The sequence below is a fragment of the Abramis brama genome (assembly GCF_963993115.1).
Source record: "Abramis brama genome assembly, chromosome: 21".
NCBI classification, from domain to species: Eukaryota; Metazoa; Chordata; class Actinopteri; order Cypriniformes; family Leuciscidae; genus Abramis; species Abramis brama.
The window spans coordinates 7,561,201-7,580,183 of NC_139983.1; the positions used below are offsets into that span (position 1 = coordinate 7,561,201).

Below are 18,983 nucleotides of genomic sequence, written 5' to 3' on the forward strand. Positions count from 1 at the left end.
TGTTCCCATGTCTTAGTGCTTTAATAGGTTCTTTGCGTGATAGGTCAAATGTTTATTACCTGCCTGGTTCAGATTACACTATTTTAGCGCGATTTTGGCACGATCCGTTTCGTGGAGACTCGTAAAGGACAACGGGCGTCGGGACGCAAGATTCGATCGTTTCATTTCGTATAGTGTGTCATAGTGGGCGACAACGCGTCTGTGATGCTTCACGACATCACGACAGAAAGACTAGCATGTTTAATTTTAACGGTCCTCCACGACGGGTTGAGTGTGAGCGAGAGTGAGTGAGAGTGCGGTTACAGTGAGTGTGCGTGTGTGTGTGTGTGTGTGTGTGCGCGCGAGTGAGTGAGTGAGTGAGTGAGTGAGCGAGGGACAGTGAGTGTGTGTGTGTGCGGAGTGTGTGTGTGATTGGCCCGGCACACAAATGATTTAAAAGTGGCAGGGGCATCTTCAATACAAATTTCACCCTCACGCTCCATCACGCTGACATCACAACAACTCATGAGACAAAGTTTTTTTTTTTTTTAACTCACGAGACAAAGTTTCACCTCGACGAGAAATCTCGTCGCGTTTTAATCTCGCGAGATCTCGTAACACGAGATCTCGTCACACCCCTAGAAAACAGTGTTCGTCACTCCATCAGGGCACTACGAGTGCCGGGTTATGCCGTACAAGCTTTCCAATGCTCCTTTCGTCTTCCAAGGATTCATGAACGAGGTGTTCTGGGAATTCCTTCATCGCTTTGTCATCGTGTATGTAGACGATATCCTCATCTATTCCCAGAACCTGGCCGACCATCACCACCACGTCACGCAGGTCCTACAGAAGCTTTGTAAGTTCCATCTCTTCTTGAAACTAGTAAATGTGAGTTCCACCGTGACACAGTCCACTTCCTCGGGTACTTCATTGATCAACACAACATAAAGATGGACCAGAGGAAGGCAGAGACTGTGGAGAACTGGCCACAACCCACTTCCATCAAGGAACTCCAACGCTTCCTGGGATTTGCCAACTTCTACCGTCGATTCATCAATGGCTTCAGTAAACTTCGCTCATCACTCACCTCCTTACTGCGCAGTGGGGCCAAGTCTCTGTCCTGGAACTCCAAAGCTAACACTGCCTTCAACCAACTCAAGAAAGCCTTCAGTACAGCTCCTACCCTCATTCATCCCAATCCGGATCTCCCCTTTGTCGTCGAGGTCGACAGCTAGGAGCTGTGCTATCTCAGTGACAGGGTGAGCCTCCCAAACTCCATCCATGCACCTTCTATTCTAAAAAACTGTCCCTGGCGGAGCAAAACTATGATATTGGTAACCGGGAGCTACTGGTGATCAAACTGGCTCTTGAAGAGTGGCGACATTGGCTGGAGGGAGCTCAACACCCCTTCGAAGTTATCACTGACCACCGCAATTGATTGAACACCCGCCAGGCACGCTGGTCCCTCTTCTTCACCAGATTTAACTTCACCATAACGTACCGACCTGGTAACAATTATACCATCCTGAATCCATCACCGCACCTCCAGAACCCATTCTCCCTCCAGCCATCATCGTCAGCCTGATCCATAGTCAGCCTGCTCCGCCGGGAGGTCCTGAGGGATGGACCTATGTGCCCACTCGTCTCCATCTGTCGCTCATGGACTCAGTCCACACTTCACCGGGCTCTGGACACCCAGGCAGCCAGAAAACCCTCTCGCTCATCAGCAATCGCTACTGGTGGTAGCAATATGACCCAGGAAGTCTCCCGATATGTTCAGGGATGCTCAGTCTGTGCCATATCAGGTTTATTTGCATATCCAAAGTTCCCCGTCGCCTTTCGGAAGGCAAACTAGTCCCTCTTCCCGTTCCTAACTGACCCTGGTCGCATATTGGAGTGGACTTCATCACCAACCTCCCATCTTCTAATTCTCACACCTGCATCCTCGTCATAGATCGCTTCTCCAAAGCCTTTAAATTAATCCTACTGCAGGGAATACCCACTGCCTTCGAGACGGCCAAAACCCTCTTCCAGCAACTCTTTCGTCACTTTGGAATTCCCGAAGACATCGTCTCAGACCGAGGCCCTCAGTTCATCTCCCAAGAATGGTGAGCCTTCTTCAACCTATTCTGAGTCACAGCCAGTCTCACATCTGGATATCATCCCCACACGATTTACCTTCTGCCATCTGTTTCCTGCATCCATCTTCAGTCATCTGCTACATTCATCTGTCTTCAGTCATTGGCCTCTATCCCCATTTCGGAACCTGCATCAGATAAGATCCGTTATCATCCAGATATCCATCCAGTACTCGATATTCTTCAGTTATTTACCTGCTTCCATCGTTGTGATCTCATACTGCAAATAAACCTGTTATTCACTTTACCTGTGTGAATCCTTCTGTTTCATGACAATTACGAGCTTTACAAGGACGTAAATGCTTTTTACAAGTTGAAACCTTGAAATTATGGTAATTTCAAAATGCTGTGAATGCACCTTAATTTAGCACTGAGCAAGCTGGCTCTTGCCTGTTCTTGATAACAAATTATTCTGGAACTGCTTATTAGTATTCGACCCTTGTCTGCCTATTATTTGTGGAGTTGTTATATCAGTGGTTTTCAATCTTAGTCCTGGGGACCCACTGCTCTTACCGACACTTTGGGGAATGCCCCTAGCGTAACGCATCTGAAGTATGAATGAAACTAATCCAATCCTGATTGGTGCTGCGTCATGACGTAACATGTGACGGCATACAAGGAAACTACAAAGGGACGCCAGCACACAACAGATGTATGTCTTCCTTCCATATATGTATGTATATCTTCCATATCTGATTCAGATCATCAGCTAACTTAGTGAAAGCTCTATGTATTGAAAAGTGCATCAAATAAGAGAGAAACACAACATCTTACACAAATGTTTTGTTTCAGTTTGTTTGAAATTGCCTTGCTGTTCTTTTTCAATTAATTTCTTGCAGTGTCCATTTTTGAAGTGAGTGGGTGTTGAGTTCAAAATAATGATTAAAAAAATGTTAAAGTCAACATCATATTAAATTATCTATATTTATTTCTTAAATCTAAAATGCTTCAGACATTTTTTTATTTTTATTTAGATTTATTTTAAATGTAAGATATTTTATTTTGTCTGCAAAAATGGTCAACTGTTATTGATTGTACATAACACTGAAACTTTTTTTTTTTCACAACACCATACGACCAGCATGTAGATTATTGTAGATTGGTTATCTACAATAACCTATCATCAAGGAGTATATTGATTAGGTATGTTGCATTATTTTGATTTGCTATATCAACTATGTTGGTATATATTCAAATTTGTGGTTAACTGATCAAGAAAACCAGATGGTTGGCCATTCAAGACCTACCGTTGAAACATCAAAATGGTTAAATTGTCAACTATGTTACCCTGCTGAGCCAACTCTTGGATGACATAGTTGTCATGGCCATATACTGTGTAACTGTGTCTTCTGAGGATAATTAATTATTTGCAATAGATTAGTTTTTATTTTAACCTTCTGAGACTATGTACTGTGTGTGGTTCAGTTATACCCTACGTTATGGGGACAAAATGTCCCCACAAAGATTGCAATATGATAAATAAGATTGTGATAAGCTTATAAAATCATACAAAATTGAAATGTAAAAATGCAGATAGTTTTCTGTAATGGGAAGGTTTAGGAGAAAGAATGTACAGTTTGTACAGTATAACAGTCATGTTTATGGAATGTCCCCATAACCCAATGTGTGTGTGTGTGTGTGTGTGTGCGCCTACTTAACTATGTTTTAGGGACAAATTTGTACCCAGAAGTAACCAAAATCTCCAAAAACCTCCCTTCAGGGACGTCCTCATTTTTAAATATGGTAGAAAAATAAAGTAATTAAAGGTTTTTTAAAAATGTAAAAATGCAGAAAGTTTTCTGTGATGGGCAGATTTAGGGGTAGGATTAGTGTAAAGGGATAAAATATACAGTTTGTACAGTATAAAAACCATTAAGTCTATAGAATGTCCATCAGATAGCTGTGTGTGTGTGTGTGTGTGTGTGTGTGTGTACCTGTTTTTCTATCCCGGTGGGGACTTCAACCTGAATGCACACAGATTCATGGGGACTCGTGTCACAGTGGGGACCTAAATTGAGGTCCCCATGGGTAAACAAGCTTATAAATCATACAGAATGAGTTTTTTTGGAAATGTAAAAATGCAAAAAGTTGTGTGTGATGGGTAGGTTTAGGGGTAGGGTTAGTGTAAGGGGATAGAATATACAGTTTGTACAGTATAAAAACCATTAAGTCTATGGAGAGTCCCCACAAAGATAGTAAACCAGACGTGTGTGTGTGTGTGTGTGTGCGTGTGTGTGTGCACGCATATGAGTGTGAATCAAGATTAATCCAGTGGTTCCACTGCACATTAGATGCTGCCCTAATAATCAAACACGCCTGATACTATGGAAGCTTGTTACCGCCATGGATAAAGCCAAGATGAAACATAGTGATCTTCACATGTAAGTAACATAGCTGTCATTGTAATAAAAAAATAAAAAAATCACATTCTACAGCCAAGCTCACCAGGAAAACATCCTTACCCTTGTGATATCATAATTGACAATTAGATATGTTACACTGATGAAATATGTAAAAAAATATTAAATATGTAAACTGAAACCAATAATAATTTTATTGAGAAACCATAATGCTTTTGGACTTTTCTGTTAATATGAAACGTGCCCCATTTATAGAATGAACCATACATTTGTTACCTCTAATCTATGTGCCAAAAATTATTCAATTGTTGCAATCAGTGCCAAAATATATTGTTTAAATAATTGAAATAGACAAATGCCATTCTTGAACACATTATTCATATATCAGAAGAATACATTATTGTAAATTGTGAAAATAATAATAAAATAATAAATAAATAAAATACTGATAAAATAAATTCATGAAGCATGTATCTATCTTTATTCAGATCACTCCTGAAACACCTAAGTATTTCAGTGTGATGCAATCTTGCAGAAATGATTAGATAGATCTGTTGCTTGATGATTTATTTCACAGCAGTTGAACTGTCCTACAACAGAATTATGTTAAATGTGTTGTCTTGTTGTCTAGTCTAGAGTTGTCTAAATGTACACCCTGCTGAATTATCACGTAAAATTCTATAAACTGTGTGCACTGACACAACAGATTGCAGAGGTTACACAATGTTATTTATCAGGCAGCATATATATATATATATATATATTTGTAAATCAAATGTATTGTGAAGCCATGAGACCTTTAGCTGCCAGTGTAGTTAATATTAAACAAGAACTTTTGATCTTGTTGAAGCATTTCTATTTCTTCATTTCATCATCTTCAGAATCAGAGATCTGGAACACAACAGTTTTCTTTTTACGTTTCAGCACAATGAAAACTGTCGAAAACGAAAAGCTGACTCTAAGACGGGAGTTGGGGCTCACCAGTGTTGTATCTTTGGTTGCAGGCATCATGATAGGTTCAGGAATTTTTATGTCTCCACAGTTTGTACTGGTGTACGTTGGGAGTTCAGGGGCAAGCTTGATCGTCTGGGCAGTGTGTGGTATAGTATGTATGTGTACTGCTTTGTCATATGCTGAGATGGGCACCATTATCAGAGAATCAGGGGGCGACTATATCTATATACTGCAAATTTATGGACCTTGTCCTGCATTTTTTGTGGCCTTTGCAACCATGTTTCTGATTAAGCCATTTGGGATTATAGCTGGTTCTCTGAGCTTCGCTAAGTATGCTGTGGCACCATTTTACACAGGCTGTACACCACCCATGCTGGTGGTAAAGTGTATTGCAGCAGCATGTGTCTTGGTGGTTGCAACTATCAACATGCTAAATGTACGTTTTACTATGGCTGCTCAGGTGGTCTTTATGGTGGCCAAATTTGTAGGTCTATTGATAATAGTTATTGGAGGAATAGCATCACTTGTACAGGGAAACTATGGAAGCCTCTGCAATCTGGAAAGTGCCTTTGCAGACACAAAGCTTGGCATTAGTACCGTTGGAATGGCACTATATCAGTGCCTGTGGTCATATTCCGGGTGGTACAACATAAACAATGTTACCGAGGAGTTGAAAAGACCGGAGGTGAGATTAACTGAGTGATTATTGATGTGACTATTGATGTGATGTAACTGAGTGACTATAATTGAGTGATTTAGTTGTAAGATATTTGTATTTGTAGTGATTCGTCAATTTAGCTCAAAGGAATTATTAATTAATTTATAGGGAATTCGAAAGAGTCACTTATTACAACCGAGCAAATGACTCGTTCGCGGTTCATTTGAACTGGCTGTAACTATCAACTCTGCAACGGATATAAATATCCGAACTATGGTTAGCAAGGTAACTTAGATCAGAAGTTTAAGACATTAAATTCGTAAGCACATAACACAAGTAATACTTCTCTTTAAAATACAAACATGACTTTATTGATTATTCTAACACATAAAACTAATATCTAACACAAACACACGCACACACACATTCATACGAGTTGCAGAAAGGAAGAGAGTGAGGAAAGATTGAGATGATGATGAGTGAGATGATGAAATCTCAAGATTCTATATGCACTTAAGACATGACCTGGAACGAACCATCATCATTAATTTAACCCTTCTATCGTTTCTTAGACAGGTTATTAGATTTATATCAATACACTAGTTCAGCTTTTAGTCTGGAGGTACTTGCTTGTCTTTGTGTTCCTTTTTGGGGAATTCCCTTCGTTGCGTAAAAGGGGGTTTCCCCGGGTTCGTTGGCTGGTCTCCTTGTGCCTGGATAGATGGGGCGGTCAGTCACGTGGTGTACTGGCGGATGAATGAAAAGTCTTTGAAAAGTTGAAAGAGAAGTTGAAAGCGTGCGTTGCAGCCGTGAATCGTGGACCGAAACTTTGCAGCAAAACTTAACTTAGAACCGAGACTTTCAATCGGAAAAGGAAAATAACACAAAGAAATAAATAAAATGAGATACGGAGAGTTGTAAGATGGCTTGAATAAAGCTGTTGAACCCGTTCTTCTGATCTTAATTTGGGTTCTTTGTCTCTGCGGTTACATGGTTGCTAATCTGGTTTTAGATCTTCATCTTTTTCTGCCCATCTCTCTTGAGAGTGATAGCAGAGCGTTTCTTGAGGGTGAACCCAGAGAGCGAGAGCACAGAGATAGAGCAGCACAGAGAGAGAGAGCACTGTTTCGGGTCTAAGATTTTAAACTCAAAAGTTTGTCCCACCTCCTGAAGAGATCGGACCAATTAGACACTGGCTTTATTTGTCTCATCGTAAATCATGCGTTATCTGGGATCTCCTTACTCTCCACGCTCTAGCAGAGAGTACAGAGGCCACAGTTTAGACATCATTACTATTATAGGAATACGAAACATTTTACACAGATTTCAATCAAGCCATCTTTTGAATCACGAGCATACGATCCTACTGATATGAAACACAACACACTTTCATTCAAACATCTAACAGCTATAACAATTACATGAATTATATGGGATCAAGGCATATTAAATGGACACATATATCGTAGAAACACATAGAATGAAGTATGATGTTTATAAGTCCATTGAAAATTGTTATTGAATGAGTTTTATGTATACTGTAGGAAGAATCTCAGTTTTCTGGTTAAGAGAGAAAAGAACTCTGTTTGTTCGTTCAGAGGTCCCAACGGGGGAGGGGTCAGGAATGTTGTGGGGGTTCTGCAACATCTGCTGGTATCGATCCGTCTTGCAAACTATCAAAGTTGACCAATAAAAGTCGTTGGTCCGCAGACTTTCTGGAGACTGTGAATGATTCATGGCTCTGGGTTGGGTAATTTGAATCTGGAATGTGAGGACTCTTGTGTGAGACCTTGGTCTCTGTCTTTCTCTTAACCAATCAGTATTTTGGCAACAAAGCTAGCATTGACCAGTTATTTCATTGGTGTTGGGGGAGGCTCTTTTAAATAGCCAGAATGATGACGATCATGAGACGTTCTGAACAAATCTTCTCTCCTCATTCATCGAGAAGCAGAGAGTTTGAATTAATATTCTGGACGAAGATTAGTCTGTGTTTGGTTCATACTCATTGTCGCTACATAGTCTTCTGCAATGTCATGATTTTGACAGTATTGACATACCAGAAGAAATGAAGTAATAAAGTCAAGTAAGATAATTTCATTACATGATTACGGTGATAAATGCAGATTTGTCACATAAAACTGCAAAATTTAATGATTTATCACTATAATAACCTCATTTATAAAGTGATTTTGTCTTTCAGGTGAACTTGCCAAGGGCACTGATGATTGCTGTTCCCATGGTAACGATCCTATACCTACTAGTCAATGTCAGTTATCTGGTTGTTATGACAACCACGGAGATGATATCATCCAGCGCAGTAGCTGTCACATGGGGGTAAGGTTCTGAGTGCTATACAATATATCTGTTTAGATATTATAATTGAGTGATTTAGTGTGATGTAGTCAATCCTATAAAATGCTATAGTGTATTATTATTTTACATGATCTTGATATTCATGTTGGGACAAGTATTTTTGTTTTATGATGTGTACGCATTTATTTGTTTTTTGTGAAAGGAATAAAGTATTAGGAGGGTGGGGCTGAGTGATGTCTGTTGCTGCAGCACTCTCAGCCTTTGGTTCTCTGAATGGATCTTTTTTCAGTGGAGGACGAGTGTGTTACGTAGCAGCAAGAGAGGGACACATGGTAAGAAAAATTGCCTTTGAAATAACTGAAAACAAAATGGGAATCAAATCAGTAGTTTGAGTGTAATGCAGAATTTGTAAATCACACTTTATATTATATTTCAATAACCACAAATATTAGGGTGGTCTCAGGAAAAGTGGGACAAATAAGCTTTGATTATTGATAAATTGCCAAACACGCATACCTATAGACTAAACACGTAATACGCACGTGCACGGCGTCAGCGTTTTCACAGATTTGCGTTTTTGAAGTGTGCACAGGCATGTAGTTCGCTTTCGAAAGGGAACTCGCACTGCATCGATTGATGCTTTGGGAACGTTTCAGGCATGACAGGTGTCTGAAATTACAAATCACGGCAATCCTATTGACCATCGACAGCCCATGAATCATTACTGTGCGACCTGGGAGTATATTTAATTTAATTTATTTTTTATTTTAACTTTATTTTAACAGGGAACCAGACTGAGACCGAGATCTCTTTTTCAGCTGAGCCCTGTGAAACATATAAACATATACAATGTCACACAATGAAATATACATACACAATGAAGACATCCAAATCAACAAAAACAATCACAAACACATGAAACATCATATAAATCCTCCAATACATTTTTAAAATGGGCCAGGGACACAAGATTGTTTATCTGAAGTTTGATCTGCAATTTGTTCCATATATAGGGAGCAAAATAACTAAATGCAGACCTACCCAGCTCTGTTGAGATTGATGGGATCTTTAATGTAATCCACCTTTGGGATCTTGTTAAAATATTTGTATGTCTAATAAAAAGCAAAGAAGTTATGTAAGGAGGTAATTTTAAAAGAAGAGCTTTGTAAATAAAAAGGAGAGCATGTTTCTCACGTCTCACAGCAAGAGAAGTCCATCCCACATGTTGGTATAAAATACAGTGATGAGTTTTATAGTTATCACCAGTGATAAATCTAATTGCACAATGATAAATAGCATCCAAAGGTTTTAATGTGGCAGTTGAAGCGTGCATATAAATGATGTCACCATAATCTAGGACAGACATAAAAGTGGCCTGAATAATTTGTCTTCTATGAGGAGATGACAAACAAGCCCTATTTATAAAGGAACCCCATTTTGATTTTTAGCTTTTTACTAAGTTCAGTAATATGCTTTTTAAAAGAAAGCCTATCATCTAACAATACACCTAGATATTTATATTTGGAAACCTGTTCAATTGGAGTACCATCCAGGCTAGAAAGTACAAGAGTATTTCTTAAGGAAAGTTTTGACTTAGAAAAAAACATAAAAATTGTTTTCTTAGCATTTAAAACCAATTTAAGTTTTAAAAGAGATCTCTGTAAAATCTTAAAATCAGACTCCAGCTTCGTTAAAGCTTGCTCTGCTGATGGGGCAGTAGCGTAAAGAAACAGTATCATCTGCATAAAAATGGATTCAACATTTTCTGATACTATCACCAATATTGTTTATATATAATGAAAACAACAATGGACCAATTATTGAACCTTGAGGCACCCCTTTTAGTAATGCTAACGGCTCTGACTTAACCCCATCAACCATGACGGCTTGAGTTCTATCCATCAGGTAGTTAGAGAACCATCTGCAGGCATCAGGACCCAGCCCGATAAATGAGAGATTACTCAAAAGTATATCATGGTCTACAGTGTCAAAAGCTTTTGACAGATCTATAAACAATGCAGCACAGTGCTTTCCCTCATCTAATGCATTAGCAATATCATTCACAACAAGCATTGTGGCTGTGGTAGTGCTGTGTTTAGGTCTAAAACCGGACTGATGCAAGTTATTTTCAGAGAGAAATGATTGTAACTGTTTGTTAATTAAAGACTCAAGGATTTTTGCAAGACGGGAGCCTAGATATAGGTCGGTAGTTATCCAGATTGCTACTGTCACCTCCCTTATGTAAAGGCAAAACAAAAGCTGCTTTCCACACCTTTGGGATAATTCCTGTAATTAATGATAAATTGAAGATATGAGTCACAGAACCAGCAATGATGTGTGCAGCAGACTTTAGTAAATAAGGATCTAAGTTATCAGCACCTAGGGATTTTTTTGTATCTAAAGCACTGATGGCAGCTAAGACCTCTCTCTCTGTGAGTAGTTTGAAACTAAAAAACTGGTTATTATTTTCATGTTTTTCATGAGGAGCTAAGTTTGGTGAACAGGGTGAAAAGGTCATATTGGCCACATTTTTGTTCAAATAAATACCCTGCAGAAATAAAATGTTTGTTAAAAGCATCACATATATCATTTTTCTCACTTAAAATACCGGCATCTAAAGTAATTTGCTTCGGCAGAGAAACAATAGAATTTCCCCGTTTCAGTGAGTTAACGGTTTTCCAGAATTTAACAGGATCACCAGCAGAATCAGTCATAGCACTGATGAAGTAGTTCGATTTTGCCTTTTTTACAGCTGCAGTACATTTATTTCTCAATTGTCTGAAAATGAGCCAATCAGCTGCGCGGGGTATCTGTTTTCCTTGCAGATGACCAAGCCTGATTCTTTAGCCAGAAAAGATTAGCTAATTCTGGAGAGAACCAAGAATTTGTACGATTTTTTATACGATAATTCTTAAAAGGGGCATACTTGTCTGAAATATGGTTAAAAATACGAGAGAAATGAGCAAGGGCTAACTCTGAGTCCAGAATGCTGGTAGTGGATAAAAGCTCAGAGTGATACAAATGTAAGTTAAAAGCTTGCTGTGAGAAGTGTTTAAAATTTCTCTTACAGATAATACGAGGGTCTGGATATTTGAGTCTAGTATTTCTTATACAGGCAATTGGACAATGATCACTGATAATATTTGCAAAAACCCCACTGGCTATATATTTATGGGGGGTATTAGTTATAATAATGTCTAAAAGAGATGATTTTTCCGGATTTTTTACATTAGGACGAGTTGGATAATTAATCAGCTGTGTTAGATTTAGCTCAGTACAAATGTCTTTGAGTCTATCAGATATAGGAGACAGCCAATCAAGGTTAAAATCTCCTAAAATCAATAATTCCGATTTTGCATAAATAGAGAGTACATCAAAAAGCTTAGTTAAAGTGCAATGAGGGGCTGAAGGAGGGTGATATACCCCTGCAAGAGTTAAATGAACGTTATTACCAAATACCACATTTAAAACTAAACATTCATATTGCTTTGGGACAGAGGTAGACAATAACACCAAAACATTTAGGCAACATTTTACATAAATTACAATTCCTCCTCCTTTACATACTCTGTCTACTCTTTTAACTGTATATCAGAATCAGTTAAAAGTTCATTAGTTCATTCCTACTTCCATAGGAATTCATTGAAAACGCTTGCTCTGCACCATTATCCATGTCAGTGCGGATTAACTTATTTTACTTTCGTTTTTAAGTTAGCAAATCAAAAGCCCCCAGCGGTGTCACACGTTGATTAACCGGTGGTAAAATATTCCTCACCGTCACATACCTAGTATATTTTTATATAGATACAATAGGCCTACCTGACTTTGAACACAAGAGGGCAGTATAGCACTATGAATGACATAATTTATTTATTTTTTGGACTAGCTCAGTACAAATGTCTTTGAGTCTATCAGATATAGGAGACAGCCAATCAAGGTTAAAATCTCCTAAAATCAATAATTCCGATTTTGCATAAATAGAGAGTACATCAAAAAGCTTAGTTAAAGTTCAATGAGGGGCTGAAGGAGGGTGATATACCCCTGCAAGAGTTAAATGAACGTTATTACCAAATACCACATTTAAAACTAAACATTCATATTGCTTTGGGACAGAGGTAGACAATAACACCAAAACATTTAGGCAACATTTTACATAAATTACAATTCCTCCTCCTTTACATACTCTGTCTACTCTTTTAACTGTACATCAGAATCAGGCACAGAGTCACTCAACCATGATTCAGATAGAATAAGAATGTCAACATTAGATTGTGAGACCAGTTCAATTAGGTCTAACTTTTGAATCAAGCTTCGGACATTTAAATGAATTATTCCCAACCTTATATAAGGGCGCCTTGCAACATGACATTCACCATTTTCGTCTTCAGGGACTGTTCTGTCTGTAAGCGCTTTGAAAATCAAAGGTAATTAAAGCTGCAAGCAGCGATGAAAAGGGCCCTCGCACCCCTGCCACCGCCACCCGGCGCCTTTAGGAAAGGCCTTAAGATTACACTCACCAAATGTGAAGAGGATCAGATCAAAACTGTAGGAGGAGTTCGTTAAAGTACAACATCAGGAAATGGCAAAAACTGCACAAAATCTGAGAGGAAGTTCAAAATAGCTGACTTCCTGTTGCGTTTAGGGCTACGCTCCAAGAGACCTTTTTGTAGGTATTGGGTCATTACATGTATGTACCAAATTTCATACCTGTACGTGAAACCAGGAGCCGGGGCAAAATGTAGGGGCAATAATTAAGCCATTTTGCCCCACCCAATTTTGAAAACCATATCACACGTACATTTTCACCACTTTTGAAGCGTGTGCAAAGTTTCATGAGTTTTCGAGCAGGTTTTGTATTTGCCACACTTCCTGCTACCAGCAGGTGGCGCTATTGCTATAACCAAATATGAGCATGGTCATGTGTTCAGGACAGGACTCTTATCAAACATGTGAAGTTTGGGGCAGATTGGACATCGTATGCCTGAGTTACTGCAGGCTGTTTGTGGTTGCCTAGCAACATCGGAACTGCAAGCAATATTGACAGAGAACTTATCTGATCATGCATATATCACCAGAAGGCCGAAATTGGGTGAACATTTGTCAGGCTGCCGAGAGCACACCCTTCGATGAAAACTCAAGATCTTCGCAATTTAACGTCGCAAAGGCCTTAAGATTACACTCACCAAATTTGAAGAGGATCAGATCAAAACTGTAGGAGGAGTTCGTTAAAGTACAACATCAGGAAATTACGAAAAATGCACAAAATCTAGGAGGAAGTTCAAAATAGCTGACTTCCTGTTGTGTTTAGGGCTATGCTCCAAGAGACTTTTTTGTAGGTATTGGGTCATTACATGTATGTACCAAATTTCATACCTGTACGTGAAACCTAGAGCCGGGGCAAAATGTAGGGGCAATAATTTACCGAATTTGCCCCCTCCAATTTTGAAAACCATATCACGCGTAAATTTTCACCACTTCTGAAGCATGTGCAAAGTTTCATGAGTTTTCAAGCATGTTAAGGCCCTCTAAAAAGCGATTCACTTTGGAGAAGAAGAAGAAGAAGAAGAAGAAGAAGAATAAACGGAGCAAAAACAATAGGGTCCTCTCACCATCGGTGCTCGGACTAAAAAACGTTCGCTCTTCTCTGCCCGTTCCTCGCCGTGGACGCACACCATATATATATATATATATATATATATATATATATATATATATATATATATATATATATATGTAACAAAAAATATATATATATATACATTATATATATAACAAAAAATATATATATATAAATATATATATATATATATTTATATATATATATTTTTTGTTATATATATAATGTATATATATATTTTTTTTTGTTACATATATATATATATATATATATATATATATATATATATATATATATATATAAATATAGCTGCGAGCAGCGATTGCGGGCCCAAGCCGGTGGCACCGCCACCCTGGTGCCTTTAGTTACACTAAAGCCACCGGGGTGGCGGTGTCACCGGCTTGGGCCCTCCATCGCTGCTCGCAGCTATATTTATATATATATATATATATATATGTAACAAAAAAAATATATATATATACATTATATATATAACAAAAAATATATATATATATATGGTGTGCGTCCACGGCGAGGAACGGGCAGAGAAGAGCGAACGTTTTTTAGTTCATTCCTACTTCCATAGGAATTCATTGAAAACGCTTGCTCTGCACCATTATCCATGTCAGTGCGGATTAACTTATTTTACTTTCGTTTTTAAGTTAGCAAATCAAAAGCCCCCAGCGGTGTCACACGTTGATTAACCGGTGGTAAAATATTCCTCACCGTCACATACCTAGTATATTTTTATATAGATACAATAGGCCTACCTGACTTTGAACACAAGAGGGCAGTATAGCACTATGAATGACATAATTTATTTATTTTTTGGACTAAAAAAACATTCTGGATGTTTTTAAACTTAAACAATTATTAAATTGAAAAAAAAGAATAAAATGGGTTTAGTTCTGATATTTGTATAATTTTATATAGAAATAAATGGTGTATAATTACATTTTTAGAAGATAGGAGGTTTTTAGTGTTTCCTTTTTTGACATTACTTTAATCCCTCGCCATAGCAAAACCGTTTGAGATATTTATTATCTGTTTACAATTTAGCATCTTTAATGTATTTTCATCATGTTGAAAAAGTTTGGTGGGAATAGGAGTGGGTAAAGATTTAGAGGCTGATTTTGCAAAGAAATCCACATTCAAACCAAAATATCTGACTTCCTGTTGGTCAGAGCTAATGACTGTAAATTAGAAAGTTGTCCGGCTCGATGAGACCAATATACGTACTGATTTTTGTAACTTGGTAAAACTAACCCCCCCACTTTTGCCAAAAGCATTTTTAAAGTGACACACTTCCTGCTGCCAGTTGGTGGCGCTATAACTTTGACTCACAATAGTTACATCCATCTGATCGGCCTCTTACCACGAACACACTGCTGAAGTTTCATCAAGATCAGTTAACGTATGCAGAAGTTATATTACTTCGTGTTTCTCTTTTCTCGCCATAAATTCGTTTCCTCGCCACGGCCAAACCGTTCGAGATATCGAAAATCCGTCCGCAATTTAGCATCCTCAATGTCTTGACTTCATGTTGACCGAGTTTGGAGGCGATTGGATGAATTCTCTAGGATGAGTACATCAAATTCCACAGCATGCGTTTTTCAAACAACCCATAATAGCCGACTTCCTGTTGGGCGGAGCTAATAACTTAGAGTGCGGAAGTTGTTCGGCCCGATGAGATCTATATGTGTACCGAGTTTCATATTAATTCATGCAAGCGTGTTTGATAAATGGACCAAGTTTTCAGACCGTGTCCAAGGGGGCGCTGTTGAGCCCCCCTGCCACGCCCGGGTACCAGCTTCAGCCCGGCCCTGATGACCGTGGGTTCTGACCTGTGTGAAAAGTTTCAAGAGTTTTTGAGCACGTTAAGGGCCCCAAAAGCCCCTGAAACCTTGAAAAATAAAGATTAAATGGAATAGACAAATCCCCCCCCCCCCCCCCCACACACACACACACAGACACACAGAGAGAGAGAGAAAATTCTCCAGAAAATCCACATTCAAACCAAAATATCTGACTTCCTGTTGGTCTGAGGTAATGACTGTAAATTAGAAAGTTAGAAAGTTGTCCGGCTTGATGAGAACAATACACCTACCAAGTTTTGTGATTCTAGGAAAAACTAAGCCCCCATTTTTGACTAAAGGTGGCGCTACTGAGCCATTCCACCACGCCCGTTTCTGAAACTTTGCACATGTACTGGATAATAAATGTGATGTGTCTGTCGAGTTTCATGCATTTTCAAGCATGTGAAGAGTCTCAAAAGCATCCCAAAATAATATTAAAGTTTGATGCGTTGCCACGGCAACAGTATCTAAGATATCAATAATCCTTTCACAGGTCTACATCTGCCGTGTGTCTACATTATACACATAAAGTTTTAAGCAAATCGGGTAAAAATAAGAGGGTGATTTCAAAGCATTTTGAAAGTGACACACTTCCTGTTGCCAGTTGGTGGCGCTATAACTTTGACTCACAAATGTCACATCCATGTGATCGGCCTCTTACAACGAACACACTGCTGAAGTTTCAGCAAGATCAGATAATGTATGCAGAAGTTATAACACACTTCCTGTGTCCCATTATTCGCCATAAATTTGTTTCCTCGCCACGGCCAAACCGTTCGAGATATCAAAAATCCATCCGCAATTTAGCATCCTCAATGTCTTGACTTCATTCACACCGAGTTTGGTGGCGATCGGATGAATTCCCTAGGAGGAGTATTTCACATTCCATTGTATGCGTTTTCCAAACAACGTATAATGACCGACTTCCTGTTGGGCTTTTGTAAAACTTAGAGCACGAAAGTTGTTCGGCCCGATGAGATCACACTGAGGTTCAAGATGGCCGCGGCGTGAGTGAACGTGTGTCAAGCTCTACTCAAACATGCTTATTGCTATCATAGTAGCTTTGTAAGATCATCATAGTAGCTTTGTAAGATCTCCTCTTTTGTCTTTTTTTTTTTCTCGACTGCTTTTCAATACATTGGCGTTAAAGTTTTTCATACAGCCACACGTTTTCTGCTGTTTGGATTACACGATTGGCGCAATGGATGAGTCGCATATCTCACTCCAAACTTTGTGGAACGCCATCCAACAGAGTAAGACTGATATGCTGACTCATTTTGATGTAAAAATGGAGCCGTTCCTAGACCTATTATGATCAAGCTCCTCAATTTCCAGGACAAAGTGAAAATTCTTCGCATTGCGAGGGAGAAAAAGAAGCTCGAGTTTAACGGGACACGCGTTTATATCTATCAGGACTTCAGCGCTGACCTGATGAAGAGACGCAGGAGCTTTGATCCTGTTAAACGTAAGCTTTGCGAACTTAATATGAAATACTATCTTCGATATCCTTGCACGTTGTGTGTTTTTGTTGATGGCAAACAGCAGCGTTGTCGTTTGGGGTAGGGCGGGGCCTAATCTCACGCACACTTGTTTAGAGACAATTCCTTCCTGCTGCTCCGTGTTCGAATTCGAAAGCTTCAAGTTCAAAATAGACAGCATGGACGAGGAAAAGAGCACCTCTAGTGCTTCAGATATAGGCCTAAGCGCTTCAGATGTAAGCACTTCTCTAAAGAAAGGCACATTTACTACAAAACAAGTAATAAAAACTCGGTGAGTGTTTTAGCGCAATTTTCTCACCTCATGGGATCACAACACTAAGAGATAGTAAATCTTTTCCTGGATTTTTTTTGTGCGTTCCCGAGATTAGACCTTCCTTAACATAATGCCGAAAACCCGAAGTCTCTAGGTGGTCTGGTTGAGGAGTAGATAGAAGTGCAAGATTGGTGCGCACAGACGCACAGAACAGAAATCATGAGTTAACAAGCGCAATTTCCGGGGGAAAATTGCGCTAAAAAATATCACGAAACCTCAAATCAGACATTTGGCAGTCTTTTTCGGTTGTGCATGATGGAGAGGGGAATCAACTAGCCTACCTTTTGCCTGCTGCGATAAATGCCAAAAGGTGTTAACATACAATGGACACAAATCGCATTTTTTTTCCAAGACCTTTCGTGAGACAGAAAGTGAACATACATCCTGCCTGCCGTCTTGCAGGCATTTGCGGGCGGGAGCGGGACATAATATCACAGATGCGGGCGGGAGTGAGACTAAAAATGACAAATCTTTGCGGGAGCGGGCGGGAGCGGGACTTAACACTGCGGGAGCGGGACTTAACACTGCGGGAGCGGGACTGAAAATTGTGTCCCGCGCAGGTCTCTAAGTTACACTGCCCTACCCGTTTGCATGTAAATCATTTTCATACGATTATTGCTTGCTATTAAAGACATACTTTTAGTCATAGAAATGCCCACATATCAGTGAACTTATAACATAAAAATGCTTTTAACATTTAATTATGCAACACTCTTTACAGAAAAATATCCCACAGTTATGGATAAACTCACAACATCATCATCAAGTGCTGTGCTGGGCACATTGGGCGACAAGTGTCCTCCAACGTATTCGATCTGTGGCCAAGTTCTCCACATCTTCCCCTGGGACACTGACATTCTTCAGATCTTCGTGAAACATCTGTCTCCGTGTCTTCCTTGGTCTTCCCTGCCTCCTGCATCCTCCTGGTGGTGTCCACTTCATCACTGTTTTTGGGTGTTGTTGTTTGGGCATGCGTAGAATGTGTCCAGCGAGGTGCACCCTTTGCTCTGTCTCAGTTTCTGAAAGTCTTCATGTGAAGTCCACTCCTCCTCGTGATCTCTTTGATATATGCAGAACCAATGTTGAAAATAGTGATTTACCTTTTTCCATATTGTTAAAGCATTTTGTTTTCTCTTTCAGCTTCATAAACTGTACTTGATTTCTGCCTAATGCCTTTTCAAAAAAGGGTCAGTGCTCATCAGGTGTTTTGCTAAAGGACATATTCATTGCATAGTTACAATAAAAGTGACCAATAATCACAAGGATATAGAATGAAAGTTGAGAATGTAAAATTTT

The 18,983-nt window shown here is 39.1% G+C and overlaps 1 protein-coding gene across 1 annotated transcript; it reads left to right on the forward strand.

Annotated features, from left to right (window-relative positions):
- Positions 1-5,405: 5,405 nt before the first annotated feature.
- On the forward strand, positions 5,406-18,835 carry LOC311071748 (b(0,+)-type amino acid transporter 1; the record flags this gene model as incomplete). The annotated part of the gene is given in 6 exon segments (XM_084096289.1): positions 5,406-6,116; positions 8,290-8,423; positions 8,605-8,629; positions 8,633-8,734; positions 17,211-17,340; positions 18,828-18,835. Coding segments are annotated over 6 exon segments (1,110 nt in total).
- Positions 18,836-18,983: the final 148 nt, after the last annotated feature.